The following is a 24,247-nucleotide window of genomic DNA, read 5'->3' on the forward strand; positions in this document are numbered from 1 at the left end:
CACGTGGAAAACTTTAAGGCCGCTTTCCATCGTAGTAAGGCCTTCTATTTTGGGTTCTAGCCTGTTCTATTCTGGGCTATTCTCTGTTTCGTTTTTTTTTTCCCTTTTGGTTGGGGGTGCGAACTGGAAGTTCGAAACTGGATTGCGGCTGACCGTTTTGACCGAGCCGTACAACCTCTTCCCTGTTGGATTCGGGAAGGCTCACCAGTCGGGAGCACCTAGAGGAGAGTCGGTAGGAGGAGCTGTAGGAGTCAAGGTCAGATCGTTTTATCCACGTTTTTGTTCGAGTCATCGTGTCACCGTTTTGTTAACTTGTTCCTGTAGGAGTTTACGGCTTCACCGTAACCGTCCTTGTTAATTGTTACTTGTAATTAGTAGTTGGGAGATTACAGCTTCACTGTAATCAACCGTTTCACACTTAGTCATTTCTTTTCTGTTTTTTTTGTTGTACAGACGTCCTTGTAAGTCGGGACCCGGTAATTGCGAGTTTGTACGATCGAATTGTTGCGCGGATTTTCGGTGTGCCGTCGGCTTGCGCAAGCGTTCGGTCTACAGCGAATCGTCGTAAATCTAACAGCAACGATTGCCGGTGTAAAGACGACGTCTTTGTTTTCCTGTATTTTTTGTTTAGGTTTTATTAGTGTTTTTTTTAATATATTCGTTCCTGGTTAGTATTCTCTTCGTTTTCTTTTTTTTCTCGTTCGGGTAAGCTACACCGAGTACTTTGGATCCGGGTACTCGCAAGTCGTAGCCGGAGGATCCTGGCGCCCTCAAGATTGTCGGGTCGGTGAGTTTTAACGAACCCACCCAGACTGAGCTACCGGCGTAATTTTGTCACCAGCCGGCCCGAGCGACTTTAGTCGGACAGTTTGTTTTTTTTTGCGTGACACACCTGAAGATATTTTAATTATTGAATTATTCAAACCTGCTAGGAAAAACTATGAAACACGAGCATTCCAACACAAAGGTATTGATGATACTTGGCAAATAGATATTTATGTTTTCTATAGACCAAAAGGTAAATCAGAAGATCCAAGTTATAATTTAAGAACAAAAGAGCCAAAGGCGAAGACGAATGATTTTAATAAATTTAAAAAGATTAACAAGGGATTTATCTATATTCTAGTTGCTGAAGACACCTTTTCTAAATTTGTATGGGTAGAACCTTTAAAAACTAAATCAGGATTAGAAGTAGCTAATGCATTTTTAAAAATCATACAACAAGCGATTAAAGATAAACACAATCCGCCGAAAAATTTACATACTGATAAAGGAAAAGAGTTTTATAATAAAGATATGAGGATCGTTTTAAATAAATACAATATCAATCTTTATAGCACAGGGACAAAAAATAAGGCTTTCTTTGTTGAAAGATTCAACCGTACTTTAGGAAATAAATTCAAACCAATATTATATAACAGCTTTGATTGGATTTCACCACTTCCAAAAATTATAAAATCTTATAACAATTCTTATCATACTACTATTAAAATGAAACCAAAGGCTGTAAATAAAGGAAATGAAAGAAAATTATTAGAAACCGTATATGTGATTACATTAACAAATAAAAAACCAAAATTTGAAGTTGGCGATAGAGTTAGATTATCAAATATGGTTGACGTATATCGTAACAAATTAAAAACAAATTGGACAGAAGAAATATTTACAGTTGTAGAAAAACGTGTATACAATGTTTGGATTTATTTTGTTTCTGATCTTAATGATGAAAAAATTAAAGAGGGTATATACGAAGCAGAAATGCAACTAACATTATTATAAGAATTATTGAAATAATACAAATAAAAATATATATAATTTTTTTCTTTTCTTTTGTTAATTCAACAATCTTTAAGTTTGCCTTGATTAATAAATTCGCTGTATTCATTTATTAACTAGAGAAAGAGTGTTTGCTAAACGTCTTTTTGCTCGTTCTTTATTGTTATACCTAATAACAGGATTTTTATTCAGTAATGCGTTTATTTTTTCCTCATCATAACTATTTACATCTTTTAATTCTTGTTCCAATACATTAATTTTGTTATCTTTATGCTCGATTTCTTCATCCATCTTTTCTATTGTTTCAACTGCAGCATTTCCTAATTCTTTTAAAATTCTGTTTTCCATATACAATTGATTAGATGCTTTAACTTTATTGCCAACAGATAAATTATTAAACTCAATGCAGTCTTTTTTTATTCTATTTTGAATAATTTTTACCTGATTTTTGTCTGCAACATCAATTAGTGCCATTATTTATTAGATAGGGAATTTATAGTCTTATTAAAATTTTTATCAAATTCTTCTTCAGCCTCTTTTGTACTGCCAGCTTTCAGGGACGCTTTGTAATCTGATTGGGATGTGTTTGATTTGTGTTTAGATTTAATTTGTTTCTGTTTTTTGTTATATTGTTCTATATTGTTTGATTTTTTGTTATGTTTAATTAATGTTTCACCAGTGAGAAATTTTATTTGATTCCTAATTGTATTTTCACCAATTTTATTCTGTTTAGCAAACTCTTTTAAGGTAATAGTTTTAGAAGTAGGGTCTCCTTTTTGTGCTAAAAAATTTAATGCTAATTGTCTTGATCGCATATTATTTAAATTCTTCACTGACGGAATACTAGACTCTGTTAATGTGTAATCTTTTTTAATTATTATGTTTATCTTTTGTTTAGCTGACTGTTCCCTTTTGGTATTATGAGTCATTTATTATGAAATAATATCTTCCTAATAAATGGATAAAAAAGTTTGTAACAACTGCAATACTGAAAAAGATTTGGACAATTTTTATCCAAATAAAAAAAGCAAAGGTGGTTATTCAACTTTGTGTAACATATGTTGGAATAAACAATATAGAGGTAAAAAAGTATTATGTAAGTGCGGTAAATTAGTAGGAAAGCAATACTATCCAAAACATATCTTACTAACATATTATAATCATTGATAAAGTTAATATTTTGCAAAAACTTTTTTCTTATAAATGGAAATGCAGAAAGATCAACTTCTTAAAATGAGTCTTGAGGGAATTGTAAAACATACTAAAGGGGATTTAAAAAAAGTGGGTGAAATAATTGAACAAATTAATAAAGATGTCGAACCAGAATCGTCTTCTAGTTCATCTTCAACTCATAAATCGTCTTGGATGGATAAATATTTTTTACCACTACTGTCAAATAATGAATCTGTACTAAATAAGCTAAGCTTAAAAAAATTAAAATCTATTGCAAAAAAACAGGGCTTAAAGAACTATTCAAAATATAACTCAAAGACTAAATCAGTTCTTATACGGCTAATTCTAAAAGAAGAGTCGGATGCTGGAGATTGGCATAGAAAATTAAGCAGGGTTACTATTAAAAAATTAAAATCAATTGCTAGCAAACTAAACTTAAACATAAAGAGAAATAGTAAAAAAATAGATCTATTGAAACAAATTTCAGATAATGTAAACAATGATAATTTAAACACACTTCTTAATGAAATTGAATTGCCAAGTTTAGAAGAAATATTGAAGGAAATATTAGAGAAATCGACTCAAAATAAAACGTTGAAAGAACTAAGAAAACTTGCCAAAGAAAAGAATATCAAAGGTTACTCAAAAATGAAGAAAGCAGAATTATTACAAAAAATTGGTGAGGAACCTTTTGCAATCGAAGATGATTATTTTACAGAGTTTTCAAAAAAACCTAAATTTAAAATAATAGAAACAAAAGCTGAATACAGCAAAAAATGGAATACACATAAAGTTTACTATAAAATTATATTATTGAAAGATGAAGAAGAATCGTTAGAGTCCGATGTTTCTGACATAATTATGAAAAAAATTACTGTCATTAGAGAGGGTTTAAATGAAATGATTGAAATAGTAAAAGAGAAAACAAAATTCAAAGAAGGAGACTTATTAAATATAGTAGTTAACCACACCCATCTTTGGACACCTATTGCCACCGGATTATCAAGAACTTCTGAAATTGATAATTTATTAAACAAAATTCAAAGTATCTTAACTTCAAATCAAGATTTAGATATATACACTTGTACATTTAATGTAGAAGTAGTTAATATGCCTAGAGGTGCCACTAATGCGAAAAGATTGTTAAATATAGCAGAAGACTCAAGAACAAAGAAAAGTATAACACAAATAAAAAATAAAGATAGATTATGTTGTCCAAGAGCCGTTATTGTTGGATTAACTTATCATACAAACATTATACTCGGTAAGGAATATAATGATAATGAATTAAAATATATAAGAATGGGAAGAAATTTACAAACAACTTTAGCTCAAGAGCTATGTAATCAGCTTGGAGAATATAATGAAGAGTATTTTACCTTACATGATATTGCAAGTATAGAAAAAGTATTAAATATTCAAATAAAAGTCGTAGCAGCGGAATGCTTTAATTCCATAATATATTCGGGGCCCGAAAAAGATATAAAAATATATTTATATAAAAATGGAAATCATTTTGATACAATTGGTAGTATGACAGCTTTCTATGGTCAATCTTATTATTGTAAAAAATGTGATAAACCATATCAAAACAAAGATAAACATAAATGCAAAACAAAGGATAAAATATGCATAATGTGTTTCAAATCTAATCACAAAGAAGACTCTGAATCTTTGATTCATCGTGAAGCTTTGCTGAACTGTGCTAAAAGAATATATTGCGAAAAATGCAATAGATACTGTTTTAATCAAGAATGTTTAGAAAATCATTCTGAAGTTTGTGAAAGATTTCATAAATGCTTAAAGTGTAATAAAATACTCAAAAGAGGTGATAAAATGGTTGACGAAGGTAAAAAAATGATTGAAGAAGGAAATAGATTAATTCGTGGACTCTATCCACTCATGAAGGCGAAGCCGATTTGTACAAAACCGAAAATGGTCCAAAAATGTAATAAATTTATTGAAAGAGGTAATAAAATGATAGAAGAGGGTAGTAAAGAACACAAATGTGGCTGGGAAAAATGTAGAAATTGTTATAAAGAGGTTGAAATACGTAAACATAAATGTTACATGCAATGGAAGCGGCAAAAAGGTGGAATCTGTCAAACTAAAATAAAAGACTGGCAGGGCCAGCGTCCACACAGTGGACTAGTGCGTAGCATGCCCAGAGGCAAAGCCGAAGACGGTAGTAAAGAATACAAAGTAAGAGGTTGTAAAAATTGTGATAGAGAAGGTTGTACAGTAACTTTTCCTGATAAAACGAACAAAAGAGTAAAATATCACATTTATCAATGTAAAGAATGTAAAAATTGTGTTAAAATACCAAGAAAGACTGGCAGGGCCAGCGTCCCCGAAGGGGACTACTGCGCCGCAGGCCCAGAGTTCACCAAAGGGTGCGGAGCACAAGTCAAAGACGATTCACGAGGGGATTTAAAGATCCCGGAGTCGAAGACAAAGAACGAAAACGGTTATCAATGTCTTAATTGCGGATGTTCATTTAATACAACTAAATGCTCTTACACACAAAAATATTTATTCTTTGATTACGAAGCGATGCAAGAAACGGGCAAACACGTACCTAATTTAGTTATAGCTCACGATTTTTACGGTAATGTTGATTCTTTTAAGACTAACAAAGATTTCTGTAAATGGTTAGTTTCTAGAGATCATAAAGGATACACAGCTATTGCACATTATGGCAAAGGTTATGATTCTTACTTTATTCTAAAATATTGCGTTGAAAACGGTATTAAACCTTTCTGCATATATAATGGATCTAAAATAATGTTAATGGAAATAAAATCAATTAATTTAAGAATTATTGATAGTAGTAATTTTGTTCAAGGACCTTTAAAAAACTTCCCCAAAACATTCGGCCTAAACGAACTTAAAAAAGGTTATTTTCCACATTTTTTCAATACAACAGAAAATCAGAACTATATTGGAAAAATACCAAATACAAAATACTATGGTGTTAATTCTATGAAAATAAAAGATAGGCAAGAGTTTTTAGAATGGCATAAACAAAAAAGAAAAGAAAATTATTTATTTGATTTTAAAAATGAACTTTATGATTATTGTAATTCTGATGTGGATATATTAAGAAGAGGATGTCTTGAATTAAGAAAACAATTTCTAGAAATAGCTAACATAGATCCTTTTAGATACATTACAATTGCTGGTGTTTGTATGGCTATATATAGATCAAAATATATTAAGAAAGATACAATTGCAGTTGTTGATAATCTAAAAAAAGATCAATATTCTCAACAATCAATTTCTTGGTTGAATAGTTTTCATAATCCAAATATAAAACATGCATTAAACGATGGTGAAGTGAGAATATGTGGATCAAAAGTTGATGGCTTTGATGAAAAATCTAATACAGTCTATCAATATCACGGTTGTTTTTGGCATGGTTGTACAAAATGTTATAGTTCAAATTTTATTAATAATAAGAATAAAACAACTATGGAAGATCTTTATGAACAAACAATAGAAAGAAGCGAGCAAATAAAAAAAGCTGGCTATAATTTAATAGAAATGTGGGAATGCAATTGGATTAAATCTAAAGAATATAAAGAAGAAATGAAACAAACTAAAAGCAAATATAAAGAAATTGAAGAACTTAATCCTAGAAATGCGTTCTTCGGAGGAAGAACTAATGCTACAAAACTAAAAGTTAATGGAAAGAAAATGAAATATATAGATATTTGTAGTTTATATCCAACAGTACAATGTTATGATGATTATCCAGTTGGACATCCTACTAAAATATTCAAACCTCCTACATATAATTCAAAATGGTATGGTTTAATAAAATGTGCAATTTTACCACCAAGAGGTTTGTATCACCCTGTTTTACCTGTTAAAAATAAAAGGAAATCTGGCGATGAAAAACTAACATTTCCATTATGTCAATTGTGTGCAAAATTAAATAATCAAAAAGATAAATGTACTCATACGGAATCTCAAAGAATTGTCAGAGGAACCTGGTGTACAAACGAAGTAAAAAAAGCAATTGAAAAAGGATACAAAATAATAACTATTAATGAAGTTTGGCATTTTGAACAAAAATCGAGTTATTTGTTTAAAGGATATGTAAAAGCATTTATGAAAATAAAGTTAGAGACAAGTGAATGGAGAAATGATTTTGAATCAGAAGAAGAATATAGAAAAGCCGTAAAAGAAAATCTAGGTATTGAATTGGGTAAAATAGAAAATAATCCTGGAAAGAGAGCTGTTGCAAAAATCTGTTTAAATTCCTTATGGGGTAAATTTGGTCAAAGACAAAATATGGGGGCAACAGAGTATGTTACAGATATTAAGAGATTTTATGAGATCTTATTAGACGACAGACTTGATAATATACATATCAATGAATTAAACGAAAATATGTTACAGATTGATTACAAGTATAAAGGTTGCTATGTAGAAAATGATTTCAATACCAATATATTCATAGCGGCTTTTACAACCGCAAATGCTAGACTAAGATTGTACGAAATGTTAGACATATTAGGAGAGAGTGTAATATATTATGATACAGATAGCATTGTATATATTGATAATGGTAAAAACACTGTTAAAACAGGTTGTCTATTGGGAGATTGGACCGATGAATTAGGTAAGGACGTATGGATTGCTGATTGGGTATCAACAGGTCCAAAAAGTTATTGTTATAAAACTAATACAGGTAAAGTTGTTTGCAAAATTAAAGGATTTACATTAAATTATGAAACGTCCGAAAAGATTAATTCCGATAGCATGAATAATATTTTAGAACACAAAGACAGTAAAATCAGTACACAATATAATCGAATTACCAGAGATACTAAAACTAAAGAACTTTTAAATAAAATAGAAACAAAGGAATTTGGTTTTGTTTACGACAAGAGAGTTATTTTAGAAAACTTTGATACAATACCGTTTGGATATTAATTCTTTTCGTTGTCAATTATTAATAATGAATCAATTGGAAACTATAATTAATAATCCTTTTTTTATTATTAGGTAATGAATAATTTATTATAAACAGCGATTCAAAAAATTTCCATGTGAAGCAGCAATTCAGTTTAAAATAAATCAAGTTTTTGAAATTATTCTTGATAAAGAATTTTCAGTTTTTAAAAAATTATTGCAATTATTTTAATTGCAAAATTACCTCGTAAGGAACAAAAAATATTATCAAATACATTAACAAGCTCTTCAAAATTACTTTGTTTTTATCAATGTATCTTGCTAGTTTTAAAGTCAAACAATTATACAATGCGTTTATAAGAGGGAAGGTAAAATTGAATTTGAACTGCTCCAAGCATATACCTATATTTATTTTATTTGTTTTTTACATGTCTATATTTTGAAGCAACACTTTCTGATTTCTCTAATGTTCGAATTTCTAATTTTTCGGGCGGCAGTGGGAACGCTTCCCACAAAAATCCGATTAATTGAATTTCTCGCTGTTCTAGGTGCGACGCCCCTATTTCAAACTTGTCGTTAATATTGAATGTAGGATGGGCGGAGCCACACAATTTGCTATACAAAGGCTTAAACAATTTTATAAAATGTTCTACTTCTAAATTCCATGCCTTCAGTTGAGCTACATTCTTCTTGGCAAAGTCTGCGAATCTGTCTGCTCTCTCTGAAATGGTTTGATCCAATTTCCTGGTATCGAATTCGCAAACGAAACTTCTTAGTTCAACAAGCTTTAAGTGTTTTAAGTTTTGCCAATTAACCTCCGACTAAAAGATAGCAATGAAAATTAATACACAGCATTCAAAATGACGTTAACTTACTAGTTTTATTGTCAGCTTCTCAATTTCGTGCTGATGGTCTTTTTTCAGCAACTCGTGCTGATGCTGATAGTCTTTTTTCAGCAACTCTAACTCATGCTCTTTTTTCATTAATTCAACATCATGAGTTACTTGAATTAGTTGTTGGTCCTTAGCATCCAAAGGCAATTCTTTCAAAAAGTCTTTGAAACCTTTCGCCTGAAAATACATTATATTATTTGTAGGTATAATTCACCAACAATTGAAAATTTTACCATGATTTTTCTCGCACACGTGAACCTAAATCAAGTCACAGATTTCAAGTAAGAGTAACGAGTAAACAAAAAATAGCCTAACAGCTGATGATGACAGATCACAGAACACTAGACAGATTGTACGCATAATTGCCAACATGAAAAATTAGAGTGTAATATTGGTTGCATACCAATTAAATCAATTATTTTGTATCTATTCGCGAACTAAAGGATAAAGGGATTTTTTGGCGAGTTCCAGTATATGAACGGGAACAAAATGACAGTAACCGGTTTATTTTCGCGACATTGAGAGTTGAGGGGAATAGAGCTATGACGTCACTGTTTGAAATCATAAACTATCGAACGGGAACTGATTTCATGCCCGCTCATGAGAGAAGAGTTATTTACAAGCGGTTATGTAGTTTTTGAAGTAAGAAGAGTGTAATATTATTGTAGGTTATGTGTACACTATGAGAAGGATTTTTTTTATAATAGTACCAAGATACATAGAACTCTGGTAGACCAACTGCCAATACTTTCATTGGAAAAAAATTCAGATAATTCCTGTTCCTGGTAGTAGGCGGCGATTTTAGTACAAATTTTTGCCAGTACATGACGCCACCAGTTTTTACGGCCGTCACTTTGTTGTCAGTTGAAATAACTTTAGGTTATGTATGATGGAACACGTGGAATTTAATTTTAGTAAAAACTAAAAAGTTATTCGGTAATTTATGTGATTTTAATAATGAAATTGATACATTCTTAATTGCAAATCATCATATGTATATTTTTTATAAGAAATATGTTTGGTTAGTCAATTTAAAAGACATGACTTATGATAAAGAACCGAAATTAATTACAGATTATTTATATTTTTTACCAGTTGATTTTCAAGAAATTTCACATATTTATCAAAGACCTTCAGGGGATGTTTTAATAGTTGTAAAAAATTTATATTATTTAATTGATTTTCCAAGTTTTAATGTTAAAAGTGGATATAATGCTCGATCTATTGAAAATTTAGGAATACCAAAAGGAAAAAGAATTGATGCAATATTTAGAACTTATTCTGTAAAAAACATATATATTTTATGATAAAGTCTTGTACATTGAGTTTGATGAGTGTCTGTTTAGATCAAAGAAAAATGGCCTTATTTCAGAATTATTTGCTGGAATACCTCCAAATATAAGCGGAGCATTCAGATATAGAAATTTATATTTCTTTAAAGATAAAATGTATTATGAATTTGATGATATTTCGAATACATTAGTTAAATCTGATAAATTTGACTTGACAGTTTTCGGATTTAAATGTGGACTTATCGATCAAATAATAAAACTAATTAATCGTCTGTGATTATTGGGTAAACACCGAATTTTCTTGGCCGAATTTGTTAGGCCGAAATCGTATTCATATGTGTGCTGAAATAGCCCCAATAGAAAAACAGGACAAAATCCTTGAAAAAATGTTAATTTTAAAAAATACCTAAAAAACGGGAGTGTTTTCACGATTTTTCTGCTTTTCTGTTAACCCTTGAAAATCGGGGTGTTTTCCTTAAAAAGTAGCTGTGTTCTCAAGGGGCATTATTAGTACAAAATTCTAAACAGTGTAAAATCTTTGAAATCAAGGTAAAATTCCTAATTTTAAATGTTTTTAAAAGGGAAATTTGTTTGAACCAAACCGTATTCTTGTTTGAAAAAACGGTGTATTTTCCTTGAAATGGTGACTTTTTTGAAAAGGGTACGTTTGGAAAAACCGGTCAAATTCTTTAAAAATTTTAACTTTTCAAAAGTTATCTTGAAAACCAGGCTGAAATCATTAAAAATGTGTTGTGTTCTGAAGGGACCGTGTTAAAAATGTGTTGTGTTCTGAGGGGGCCTTGTTAGTACAAAATTCTAAACAGTGTAAAATCTTTGAAATCAAGGTAAAATTCCTAATTTTAAATGTTTTTAAAAGGGAAATTTGTTTGAACCAAACCGTATTCTTGTTTGAAAAAACGGTGTATTTTCCTTGAAATGGTGACTTTTTTGAAAAGGGTACGTTTGGAAAAACCGGTCAAATTCTTTAAAAATTTTAACTTTTCAAAAGTTATCTTGAAAACCAGGCTGAAATCATTAAAAATGTGTTGTGTTCTGAAGGGACCGTGTTAAAAATGTGTTGTGTTTTGAGGGGGCCTTGTTAGTACAAAATTCTAAACAGTGTAAAATCTTTGAAATCAAGGTAAAATTCCTAATTTTAAATGTTTTTAAAAGGGAAATTTGTTTGAACCAAACCGTATTCTTGTTTGAAAAAACGGTGTATTTTCCTTGAAATGGTGACTTTTTTGAAAAGGGTACGTTTGGAAAAACCGGTCAAATTCTTTAAAAATTTTAACTTTTCAAAAGTTATCTTGAAAACCAGGCTGAAATCATTAAAAATGTGTTGTGTTCTGAAGGGACCGTGTTAAAAATGTGTTGTGTTCTGAGGGGGCCTTGTTAGTAGTGATTTAGCCAGGTTTATGTCGACCAGATGGATCCTGACGTGGTTGCCGTCACTAGACATTGTCCAGAAACCCATGAAAGTTACGTTCTTGTAGCTTTCACTGCTTTTAGTCATCCAGCGGAAGATGCAGATAATCATCAGCGAGGAATTCGAGCTCTTCGCGTTGAAGGAGTGTTGGAGGAGGTCGTGTTAGAAGCGACTCTTAACCATATTAACGCAAAGTAATAATTATTGTACCTTCAGCAGAGTTTGTAGTGATATTTTTCTAGAATGACCTCGAAGTATGCGAGAACTCAATCGTACCATAAAGATACTAAATGGATTAATGGTTTCTCTGAGTACCAAGTCCACTTACAGCAGCACATTCAACCGGAAAGCTCTGAAATCTTCGAAAAAGTTGACTCTGGAAGCCCCAATGTGATACAACTGAATTTTAAGAATTTCAAACCCGGAAGTGTGGCCATTATTAAGTCAGTTTTCCAACAAGTAGAATTATTTCTTAAGTTGTTATTTCAGGGTTTCTTTGCCTGACGATATGAGTCAGTCGATTAAAAACGTCCGTAACTTGATCAGCCAGTTTTCGTTGAAAAAAGAAACCGAATTGTGGAAGATTATCAGTCAGATGCAGTTGCCCGATTTGAACAGAGCTTTGTACCGCTGCGACCAAGAAGAAAGAGACGAAGGTCATGGGTTTGATACATACGACATTCCCAACTTTGGTCGTTTGGTTTATGCTGGTTTTCAAGGTTTTTTACTCTTGTGTAGTGGTGTCTCCCCTAACATTTTTATTCTTAGGTTTCATGTCGCTGCTGTCCACTGTTAGACCTAGCAATGATTTGGGGCATCCAATGTGTGGAAATCTGCGAGACGGAAATTGGATGATAGGTGCGTTCCGCGTTTTTGGTGAATAAGTCCTCAACTGTTCTTTTTAGACTATATTTGGCAACGATTGAAACTCGACGAGGGTACGAAGTCTCTTGGCCAGTGGTTTGAAGAAAACACCAAATCTCTCAAGTACATCCCTAGATACTTAGTTCCCTGTTACTTCGACGTGATAGTAACGGGAATTTACGCTTTGTTGTACGAACAAAGTTACAACCTCATGTCAGAGTAAGTCTCTATTTACAACACTAATTAGTCTCTTACAAAAACGTCTTCAGATTCGTGAAAAACGGATCCACTTTCGTGAAAGGATTATCCATGGGCTCTCTCCAGTTCGCCGCTTACATAAAATCAGCCGATTTACCAACTCTGTCTCCAAAGTTGGCAGAACCAAAACCGCCTCAAAAGAAAATAGACACTGGTGAAAACGTCCAAGCTTGCGTAACGCTCTCTGCTGGGTTACCCCACTTTTCCGTCGGTTACACGCGAAATTGGGGCCGTGACACCTTCATCGCTTTACGGGGGCTGTTTCTACTAACCGGACGCTATCAAGATGCGAGATACCACATTCTAGGATATGGTGGCTGTCTCCGACACGGGTTGATCCCCAATTTGCTTGATGGGGGCCGCAACTCACGGTGGGTACATTCATCTTTTACAAGATCTCACTTCTTCTTACAGGTTCAACTGCCGAGATGCTGTCTGGTGGTGGTTGTACTGTATCAAATGCTACACAGAAGACGCCCCTAACGGTCTCTCCATCCTCGGCGACAAAGTATCGCGTATTTTCCCCACAGATGATTCTCCAGCGCAGTCGCCGGGCGCTGCCGACCAACTTCTACACGAAGTCATTCAGGAAGCCCTCAGTATCCATTTCCAGGGTCTTGTCTTTCGCGAGCGCAACGCAGGGAAACAAATCGACGAGCACATGACCGACCAAGGCTTCAACAACCAGATTGGAATACACCCAGACACCGGTTTTGTTTTTGGTGGTAACGCCGCTAACTGTGGTACTTGGATGGACAAAATGGGTTCTTCAGAAAAAGCCGGGACTCGTGGTAAACCCTCAACACCACGCGACGGGTCCGCTGTCGAGCTCATCGGTTTATCAAAAGCTGTAATCACTTGGTTGGACGCGTTGAGCAGGAAAGGTGTTTATCCGTACACTGGCGTAGAAAGAACAGGAAAAAACGGGGTTGTAACCAAATGGAGTTATAAAGAATGGGGTGAGAAGATACAAAGCAACTTCGAGAAGTATTTCTGGGTTAACACGACCCCTGTGGATGGTGAAATTCGACCAGATCTCATCAACAAGCGAGGAATTTACAAAGATTGTTACGGCGCCAGCCAAGAATGGACTGATTTCCAATTGAGATGTAATTTCCCGATTGCAATGGTGGTGGCACCTGAACTCTTCAATCCTAAACACGCGTGGGCCGCGTTGAAACAAACCGAAAAGTATTTATTGGGACCTCTAGGTATGAAAACTTTAGATCCAGAAGATTGGGCCTACAATGGAAACTACGACAATTCCAATGATTCAGACAACCCCAATGTCGCTCATGGGTTCAACTACCATCAAGGACCAGTAAGTAATTTTCAGGTCAAACTTCTCCACTAATTTTTTAACTAGGAGTGGGTATGGCCTGTTGGCTTCTACCTAAGAGCTAAACTACACTTCGCTGCTGCTAATGGCGAGTTACAACAAACTCTAGCTAGTACTAAAGTAGTCCTGTCGAAACATTTCGTCGAGTTGCAAACTTCAACGTGGCGGGGACTCCCCGAATTGACCAACAAAGATGGGGCTTACTGTAATGACAGCTCGAGGACTCAAGCGTGGAGCATGTCGTCCATTTTGGAAGTGAGTAGAACTAAAAAATTGTCATGACTTGACCGGTCATCCTATTGCTGTTTCAGGTCTTGCACGATCTCCAGAGGACCCAGCAGAAGCAGCCGTTGATCAATTGACTTAGCAGAAAACTGGAATATAATGAACACTCTGTAGACTCTTGCGAAATTATAACTCCAAACGTTCGCTTCTATAGTCACCAACGTAAAGAAAAACGTCTCCAAATTGTTTATACGACCAACGAAAAGCGACAAACTAACTATACGGTTTTTAGTGATTTATACTTTAAGAATAATGAGACCTTGAGTACCACGTCACTAAGTTTAAGTGACTTTGTTCAAACAATAGACAATACTTTAGTCTGTAGATATTTTCCTGTTACAAATTTTATGTCATGTTTTAGTGATCGTTGCGAATTGTTACAAGTTTTAAAATACTCAAAGAGTGATGGCGATGTTAATTTTAATTTGTTTAAGTCTTTCAATGACTATTGTCCCATGTTAAAGTGTGATTCGTTTCATATAAAAATTAAGTATTTCAGCGAATTATTGTCGCGAACATCTTTGTGCCATCCAACTAGACGAAAACCTGTTGCCAGTTCAGTTGATTTTGATGAAATTTCACCAGTTGAAGACGATACTCCGAGGACTATAGATAACTTAATTGTAAACCGGCCTTTGTTGGAGAAGACTAGGTTTAATCCAGTCATCCTCGACCCTTTGACTCTTGAAACGATACAGAAGAAACGCGTCATTAATAGGATTTATGAAACTGAACAAAGAAAACTCGTGCGAATTACTATTATGTACATTTTAGCCTTTTTTGCACTTGTTATTACCACGTTTTTTATTATATATTTAGCTTGAGTGGTTATTTGCACGTGCTAGTTGTGATATTTTATTGGCTAAAAATTATATTTACTATCGTTTTGTAATAAAGGTATTCTTATTAAGTTGTCTTTATTTCTTGGAATTTAAACAGTACATGTCAACGAATACTACAGGTAAAAATGTGTGTAACTACTACTAACTACTGTTTAGAAAAACATGGAATATACGGATACTGGTTAGTTACTGATATTAACATCCAACTACCGGGAACTCGGGAATAAATAATTACCACTAGATGCCTTATAAACAATATAAAAATACAACTTTGTAACAGAATATAAAAAATAACAATTCGTATAACACCAAAAACTTAAAAATGACTTAGGTTATTTAAAATTGGCTTAAACGTCGTCGAAAATGCCCCTCGGTGGTGCCCCAACCCGATTCCTATAGTTCCCATCTTGATAATTATCGGAAAATCTCGGCTCCAACTCGCGCAAATTGCTATATCTCTCGCCGATTCTAGTGCTAGCACCAAATCTAGAATCTATGTCGTCCGAATCTGGCGGGAATCTCGTATCAACACCATCGTACGACTCCAAAGGATGCGATTCTTGAAGCAAGTTTGATCGCGTATTATCCAAATTTTCCAGTTGAGTCATTGGACGAACTGCGATGCGATTGTTAATAAGAACACTCACGAAATCAAACTTACTCGTGTCGTTACTTCCTCGAGATCTGTATCTCCCAGTCGTGGGAAAACGCTCACTGAACTCTCTTCTCCTGGTCGACGACTCTTCTGATCTCTGCCGCTTTCGTTTTTCTCTTTTAATAAGCTCGCGACCTTCTTCCACGAGATCGGTGGTCATTTCGTCATCACCGACAAACTGATGGAAACCCAGCATTGATAACAGTCTGGAGCCCAAGCTAAAATAGGTGGCCAAACAGAATACTAGAATTGCCATGGGGAAGTACACGTTGAATCCGTCGGATATGATGGCGATGACGTCCATGTGACCCATGATCTAGAATTTACTGTTAGTTTTTATTCCGGGAGATTTTAGAACTGACTTGGGTGTAATGCGTTTCCATCACTTGCTTCTTAATGATGTGGCTATCCATGTGGATTAAGCCTAGGAAATTTAAGCAGAGCGGTGGCGTAAGACGGCTTAACATCATCCCCGAGAAAATTAAGCTGTACTCGTTGGTTTGGTGGTGGGGCGCTAGGTAGTACAAATTCAACAGCTTTATCTTCAGGACTGTGGAGTACGCGCAGTAGCAGAGGTACAAGATTATTATAGTCGACAATAGCTAAAAAGTAAATGTTACTTTCTGTCGGTGCAGCTGAAGAATACTACCTCAATAGTAAAATAGTCGTAACTAGACTTCGCGAAATTGACTATGATAGCGAAAATTGACAGCACCGGCTGCTTGTTGAAGAAAGTCAACTCCGACCAAACTACCGCGATGGAGAACACCCCTGCCATTACGGCCAACAATTTCTGCATGTAGCCGTAAACTACACACTTCCAGTACCATTCAACTGCAGGAACATAGAAGAATCGCCTGAAAACTGTTCTAGGCTTCTGAAATGTGCGCTTAAATCGTTTGTCTCGGGAGATTTGGTTCTTCAACGTGTCTTCCAAATCGAAAATTCGCTCGACCAAAACGTTCCATTGCGTTTCTGTTCTTTGAAGTACTTGAAGAGACTTGATGGTCTATGAGAGAGTTTTTAGGGTGAAGAGTGTTTTGTTAGAAGAAACTCACTTGTTGCGATGCGAGAATTCTTTTATTGGATTTTTTCTGGCACTGGAAAAATAGAATTATTTGTACAGGGTAGAAAAATTAATCCGAAACAACGACTTAAATTTTATCGTCCACTTCCTGTAATTGCCCCGTTTATGACAGAAATTTCCCGGAATCATAGCTTTACATTTAATACCTCTCCAGTACCATCGTTGAGGATTTTATTCCTCTTAATTATCGTGCGCTGAATTTAAACCTTGTTCTTGGATCCTTTTGTCTGGACGACTAGTTGTGCTTTTTGATCTCGATTCTTAATTTTCTCATCTTTTGTTTGTTTACGCTTGTAAACTCTTCCAACAAACTAAAGAGAAAATGTGCACTTTGATCAACTCAATTAAAATCTTTCAGGTTCAGAGATTACATTTTTCGACGTGTTAAATTTCGTCAACTCTCTGAATTGGTTTTAAATTAAATGAATTTGTGTGAGCTGGCCTGCTTTTGAAATAAAACGGTTTGGTATAATAGACTCTAATAATACCACTCGAGGATAAAATAGAGTTGAATTCTGTCAAAACAACACTGATAACTCCCAATGTAACAGACGCGGTTTGGAGGAATTGTGTGTTAGAACAATACTATTTAATTTATCAATGTTGGTAAATAGCACCTGTCTCGCCATATGAAGAGTCTAGTCCCGTTATCGTTGACACAAATAGAACTGGATATGAACTTTTTTTTCCAAAGTTATAGGAATTGCAATGTAGCAAATGTGGCGTAATTACGTCGAACCGATATTATAGACCATAAAACTACTGTCGATAAAACATTCTTTTTATTATGATTCCCAGCAGGAATGCGGTTGTTTTACCTGCTACTGACTTTTACGACTGCAAATTGTAAGATAAACGTTGGTCAAAATGGTGGTTTTGACCTGGCGCATCCACCATTTTTAAGTTTATACACTGAGACCTTCTCACTTCAGATAGAATGCAGGAAATCCCTAATTTGTTTAGTCCAAACGATTGGATACCACATATTCACTCATCAAATCGAATTAATTTAGAGCTTGTGTTGGGATTAAATTCTGTTATGTGGAATGATTACACCCAGCGCATCTCCCATGTGTCTAATCCTGCTGTGTTAACTTTTTAGGTTTAGACAGTCTGCCAAGTTCAGGTTGATGTCGTTCTTGCTTTTTAGGATTTTCAATTTTCCCAATTTCTTGGATTTTCAAGTGAAGAGATTTTTTCCTTATTTTGCGAATTCATACAATTTCACTCAAAATTTTCAGATTTTCTAAATATCTCGGATTTCGAAATTCATTTCAAGCTTTACATTTTCCGCATTTTATTTATATAAAATAATAGTATGTATATATTATTATACGAGCATGTTATGAGGACCATTATTCACGAGTTTGAGTGCATAAGTGCTATAACATGCGAGTGTAATACTATGCTTTATCTACATCTATTTCCTGAAATAAATGCCTATATATCACAAATTTTTATCAATGAAAAATGTATTAAAAAAATAGAATCATACAAGTTACAAGACAGTGATTATAATGGTTATAATTATGTCAGAGTATTTTATTTAGAACCTACAAAATTAAGTAAATGCAAAAATAAAAATCACTAAATTCTTTAACAGACTGATTTAATTCTATCAGAGAGCGTAATACGTGCAAACATTTTCAACTTGTTTTCGTACGAAATATTAATATGTGCATTGTTCAGAAGGAATGTTAAAAGGCAAAACACAAAAATTAACTGAATGGAATGATTGCCACATTATAAATTGACATTTTTGTCATAACTAAACGGATTTTAAATGACCTAACTATAGCCATCATTATTTGTCTAAAAGCGATTTATTTGATGGTCGTAGATAAAATTTTATTTCCCGCGAGCTTTGAATTGCAAAACCACAGAAATATCATTTTTAATCTAATCTCCACTTGTCTCTCTTTTAATAAAAATGCAGCATTTTAATGGTCCTCACCATTCTAGAGACCTCGCTTCAAAGATATTTATTGCGCTCACGAAGATGGTGTTATGAAATAAGCATAACTGGAAAAATGGAAACGCGTTGATGCAGAAAAATAAGTAAACAAGTGTTTTTCTGTCTACATTGTGAAATTTGATGGAGGCGCCAAGCATAAGTATGCGTAGTCGGAATTTTCTATTTACAAAAGGCGGAATTTTCTTTTATGAGACAAACAGTGCTCGGATAGTAATTATAATATGCAGAGTCGATTTCAAGCAGATTATAGCGAGTAATCACTTACCCTCCTGTTTTGTAGATGTGGTTTTAGAAGTTAAATAATAGGGTTGGTGGTTTCATTATGAAAATTGATTTTCAAGAGAGTAAACAGTTTTTTGGAGAACGAAACTGTGTTTGCTCGTTGGTTCGGAGTCTTAATCAAAAAGGTTTCTAACCATCACCAGTTGCTTTGAAATCGTATTGTGATAAGCGACGATGTTTCTCGTAACTATAAATTTTCCCCTAATTGACGAGGCGTCTGTATTAAACGTCGCGGTTTTCCTAATAATGAATTAATGTTTGAGGCGCATGCAAGATGGGATGCTAAATTGGTTTTGTGATGAGGGAACTCAGACATACGATTTCTTGGCAATGACGGAGATCCAGAATCTCGCCTCTTGGAGTTCATGAATTTAAAATAGAAGCAGGATCGTTTCTAACCGGAAGTTTGTTTGAAGGATAAAATCACATTCCCTTCAAGTGTTGACGCTGTTTTAAACCGTGTATGGGATTTTTTGAAACAAAGTGAAAAATTATTCCAACCAGATTCGCTATAATTTCATACCCGGAGAAAATCATTTATCATTCTACAGTTTCGGAGACGTGGATATCACTTTGACAATTTTGACCTGAATACTGAATTTCACAGCGGTACTTTAAATTGGACCATTGTTGCCAATTTCAGATGAATCTGACCAAATTTCTAAATTGGGCAATTGTACTAGTGAGCAGTTAATTGAGTCCGTGTATTGGTCATGTTTTACTGTGATAACAACTAAATTAAACGAGGAGGTGGTATTAAATATTGAATCCCTTTTATTGTTAAACTTTATTTACTGAGGCAAAATTTCGTTCTCCGTTATCTGCGAGAATTTGACCAGAAACTCTGATATTTAGCCCCATTATTGACCCAATCCCGTAATCCTAGTCTTAGTCATTTCTAAAGTACGAGCCCTAAAACAAACTCACTTAGCTAAATTTAATTAGAAACTCATCTCATGATTTAGCTGATGTAGAAAATATTCGAGATGTGCTCTGAAAGATGAGTATTTCGCGTGCTTTATCAATTTATTTTCAAATGAAATTTTATCGCAAATTTAAAATGTGGCTCAGGTGTGTTAGTAGCCAGCTAAATTGACTTGTTAAAGCTATAATTATTTTTCCATAAGAGCGAGTAATTTTCACCACTGAAAGTTTCCATCAAGTTCATTATCGGACTCTTTATGTGTCCTTTGTAAAGTGTCTAAAACGAATTTTCTGCGGTTTTCGATGTCGCCGGAAGTTCAAATTGGCTTCCTCGAATCAAAAAGCAGTACATTACAGGAATTTCACGAGATGTTTTAACCTGAAGGCACTTTTCAACGGAATTGGTAATTCGAATCCATATAAATCTCGAACTTTTGAATTAATGTAACCGATAGTGAGAACGAGTTTGCTTATCACTTAGAATGATCAAAAATATAAAAACTTTTCAGTATGGAGAGCAATGAAAGTTCCGTGCTTTTCATTTAGTGCAGTTTACGAACTTATTAAAGTAAAAGCTTTGTTCTATTTAGCAAAAGCACACAATCATGAAATTGATGCCTCAAATGGAACTACGTGTTTGGGAGACAAAAGTTTTGCTTTAATTTTCCTGTAAACTAAAGTTAAAGAGTTTACACAGATTTCCTAATTTGAGCTTTTCCGGGAGAAGTAAAATTAGTAAAATGAAAAAAGCACTGTACCGTCCGAACTGCAACTGCAAATTCCAATGCAAAAGCGAAAGTGGAAGTAACGAGTTTTACAGCCACTTCCTGACTGCTTGGCGAACGTATGGTTCATTCTAAAACTGCCAAAACAAGTTTCTGGATGAAATGAAAGTGACCCAATTCCCACGTTTTTTGCTAGGAAGGTCGGAGACGTCAAAACAATAAACAGGTATTTACACACTGTGGATGGAGCTTGTGCACGAAGAATGTAAATTCGGTCGTGAAGAGGCGATTTCTATGATTCTTCTGAATTTTTGTGTAGTTTGAACTGCAGCCTCTGCTGAAGTTAAAAAGAGCGACTTCTTCCTCCTTTTTGCACTGTTACAGTTGTGTAAACAAAACTCGCTACTTAACTCGGATCAAACTAAAACAAACTAGACGAGTGCAACAGACTGACCAAGTAAACAAAGCTTATGTGAAAATCGTTTCGCTAAGCTTGGTCCAGTGAAAATAAAGTCCCAGCAAAATCAGGAGAAATTCGCAGATCCTCTCTCATTAAAAATTACAAATCGGTTTTAACTCCATGTAGAACGAGCCATGAAATTTTCATTGCGTTTTTCTCATTAAACTTTCTACTCGTTCCACCTAATGTTCCGTAATCGATACTGCACAAGCCATGTTTTCTCACATCGTTGGAAGCTTTCAACGAATTACCTAAAGCAAACCCTGTTTCATTATTAATTGTAATAATAACCCGAAATTCTCAACTTAGTGTCATAAAAACGTGTTCTTTAGCACCGGAAGTGTGTTTCCAGGCAGCAACAAAGTGCGTGAGCAAATTCAATTTTCAGATTTAATTACAAACTAATCCAGGGCTTGAGAGAATTCACTGCCACTTTTTATTTATGACATCCTTGCTACAAATGCAATCGGAGTCGCCCTGAGGCAAATTACGTTAATTATTGATTAAATAATGTCGTAAATGGAACTCGACTTCAGTCTTGAACACTTTGGTATAATTTAATAACGCAGCCAGCACACCCAGTTCTAGCCTGTATCAATACCGAGCCATTTCTTTTAATAACGGCCTCTATTAATTAGCGCCTCTGAAAGAAAATCTCAAAGATAAATTTTATTATCATGACCTAATTATGTCTCTATGTAATTTTGTCAAGATAGAATGTCTTGAATTAACAGCGGAGTGTAAATAGGACTTGAGATGTGGATTAAGCTTACAGAACGTGATGAATGACTTTGAGACAAGAGTCGCTACATTTTCCGCATCATACATTTCAGGCATCAACAGGAAAAGATATTGAAAAAGCACGGGAATGATGGCAAATTTCGGCCCTTAATTAGACCCTTGTTGCTGTTATCTCCCATTAACAGAACATTAAACGGCCATGTGTTGCACAAATGCGATTGTGCAACAATGAACCTGTTTTCGATGATTTTTGCTTATCTCGCAAAAATAAAAACAGAACATTCCAATTATCCAAAATTGCCAATTTCAGTGCCGCAGCTTTTCAAATCTCCACTTACCCAAATTCCAGGATTTATGTTAAATTTCTCTGACAAAACAAGCTACAAAATTGGTGGATGCGCCGGGATTAATTTCAACTCGTGTTGCATTTTTGTACAATTACGGAAACAAATTCCTCAATTTTTCCTGCAAACCACTTTAATTCTTCCGTGGAGATTGAAATGTACAAACTTGCGTAATCAGTACAAGCTTTTTGAGTTCCAAGCGACAGGAAAATTGAACTTGAAGTCCGTTTTGTAGCTTGTATTTCCATTTAAGGCATCAACTTTATGATTGTGAACTCGTCCTAAACAGAACAAAGCTCGTTTTAACAAGTTTGTAGACTACACTAAATGAAAGAGACGGATTTTCGTTCAGGAAAATTGTATAGTTTTCCCTTCTAAGGTGTGAGGCAGTTAATTAATTAATGAAGCGTTTTTTAGTTCGAAACGGACGAGGCCATTGTTCTTGTGATGAATTATTCAAACTTTTTGTTTCTGTTCAGTAAATAAACGAGCTATTGTTTGAGTTTTCTGAATTCGGAATCGATTACGCCGTTAGTTTCTTTAACTGTTTCCCGTTTAATATTTCAGAGGAAATTTCCCGAGCTGGAAAACATAATGAACTCTAAAGTTAGACACGAAAGTCTATGAAAGAGTCTCATCTATTTTTCTCATGAATAATCAAACATGTAAAATGCATAACTCTCGCACACACCTGTTCCTCGGAAGCTTTAGATGTTATATAAACGAAAAGTGTGGATGTACACTGGGGACGGAAAATTAGAGAAAAGCATGTCGAGAAAACAAATACCGCCTTTATGGAAAAAAGGCAATTAATTGTCTCTTCCGTTAAAGCCCAATTCATTCCCTTTACGGGAAACAAGAAGATTACGTAAGAAAATGTGTCCACCAAAGCAGCCACAAAAAGGAATGACAGTGCCACACACCGATTGGGAAAATTTTCCTTGTAAACTAAAATCAGAACTGGCATTGTTCACTCCAACAAAAATATCCTTTCTTTCCGACTCAAAAATCACAATCTTAAAAAAATATTCAGGATACGTGAAGTTAAAACTGTTCAGACTAAATAAAGATCCTCCGCTTCCAGTTATTATTTTAACTGGTTTCTGTTCCAAGTTCGCCATCGACCTCACGTCGATTTCCAGCGATTTCCAGTTTCCTTGGTTTAATTTCCGAGCTTGTGGAGCTGCATTGATGTAGTGGTAAGTCATCTTTCGTTCAATGATGGTGTTAAAATCCGCTCTTGGACTAAGATGACCTCGATCGGTATTATTAGAAACTTGTTTGTACACAGAGTCGGGGTTAAATTTATTGAAGAATTTATGAGACCACCAGGCTCTGGAATTAGTAAAATTGCTATGGTTCGTATGGCCTAGATAGTGTTTAGTCCAATAGGTTTTTGATGTTGTGTTATCAAAACACACGTAAATTCTTGGAATAAAAGTCTGATTTACTATTCCAATGTGAATAATTTTCCCTTGACCATAATTGCACGATTTGTTTGTTGCCTTTGCATCGTAGGACAAAGAAGGGACAACTCTATCATGATTGTTATTTCTAGGGTAGCAAGAATTGGAAAATTCTGAAATAAATCGGAAGTATGTTTGATTTTGATTCTGTGTTATTTACTTACGTGTGCATATTAAAATTATTATGAAAGTTGCAAAGAATAAACGAGGCATGTTGTGGAGGTTCGGTGATGTACAAGACTGTTTGAGTGTACAGTTGGGACAGATATGGTGGGTAATTTATCACCATAAATTGAAGAAGTATATTGACTAAAATTTCCACTGATATGAAATCATCTCTGGAGCAGTTGTTTGCTTAGCTAAATATTTGAAATTTTAATAATTTTTTCATTATTTTTGTTTTCTTTTAATGTTATTATTCTTTCTATCTTGTATATTTTAAGATATTTAATTTTATAATGCAAGTCCACTGAAGATTAAAATTCAAATTCGTCGTTGTAAATTTTGATATTAAATC

At 34.3% G+C, this 24,247-nt stretch overlaps 4 protein-coding genes across 4 annotated transcripts; 2 read left to right on the forward strand and 2 right to left on the reverse strand.

Annotated features, from left to right (window-relative positions):
* The first annotated feature begins 2,979 nt into the window (after window positions 1-2,979).
* LOC148168603 (uncharacterized) lies at window positions 2,980-5,677 on the forward strand. The gene is made up of 3 exons (XM_088046227.1): window positions 2,980-5,083; window positions 5,132-5,557; window positions 5,613-5,677. The coding sequence occupies exons 1-3, from the start codon at window positions 2,980-2,982 to the stop codon at window positions 5,675-5,677; spliced, it is 2,595 nt and encodes an 864-aa protein (XP_087902353.1).
* Window positions 5,678-8,258: 2,581 nt separating this feature from the next.
* LOC148168604 (uncharacterized) lies at window positions 8,259-10,005 on the reverse strand. The gene is made up of 3 exons (XM_088044971.1): window positions 8,996-10,005; window positions 8,745-8,939; window positions 8,259-8,690 (listed from the first exon to the last, which is right to left on the reverse strand). Exons 1-3 carry the CDS (start codon window positions 8,996-8,998, stop codon window positions 8,283-8,285), a joined length of 606 nt encoding a protein of 201 aa, XP_087901097.1. The 5' UTR covers window positions 8,999-10,005; the 3' UTR covers window positions 8,259-8,282.
* A 1,386-nt stretch (window positions 10,006-11,391) lies between these two features.
* On the forward strand, window positions 11,392-15,016 carry LOC148168605 (glycogen debranching enzyme-like). The gene is made up of 10 exons (XM_088046228.1): window positions 11,392-11,414; window positions 11,465-11,677; window positions 11,726-11,926; window positions 11,973-12,202; window positions 12,252-12,341; window positions 12,389-12,566; window positions 12,617-12,976; window positions 13,020-13,926; window positions 13,972-14,199; window positions 14,256-15,016. Exons 1-10 carry the CDS (start codon window positions 11,392-11,394, stop codon window positions 14,304-14,306), a joined length of 2,481 nt encoding a protein of 826 aa, XP_087902354.1. The 3' UTR covers window positions 14,307-15,016.
* Window positions 15,017-15,313: 297 nt separating this feature from the next.
* On the reverse strand, window positions 15,314-23,472 carry LOC148168606 (LMBR1 domain-containing protein 2 homolog). Its single transcript, XM_088046229.1, has 5 exons — window positions 23,188-23,472; window positions 16,785-16,826; window positions 16,376-16,735; window positions 16,089-16,328; window positions 15,314-16,042 (listed from the first exon to the last, which is right to left on the reverse strand). The coding sequence occupies exons 1-5, from the start codon at window positions 23,470-23,472 to the stop codon at window positions 15,419-15,421; spliced, it is 1,551 nt and encodes a 516-aa protein (XP_087902355.1). The 3' UTR covers window positions 15,314-15,418.
* Between the last annotated feature and the right edge of the window lie 775 nt (window positions 23,473-24,247).

This window comes from Gnatocerus cornutus, chromosome 9 (genome assembly GCF_029298725.1).
Source record: "Gnatocerus cornutus isolate USDA-ARS CGAHR chromosome 9, icGnaCorn1.1, whole genome shotgun sequence".
In the NCBI taxonomy this organism is placed as follows: Eukaryota; Metazoa; Arthropoda; class Insecta; order Coleoptera; family Tenebrionidae; genus Gnatocerus; species Gnatocerus cornutus.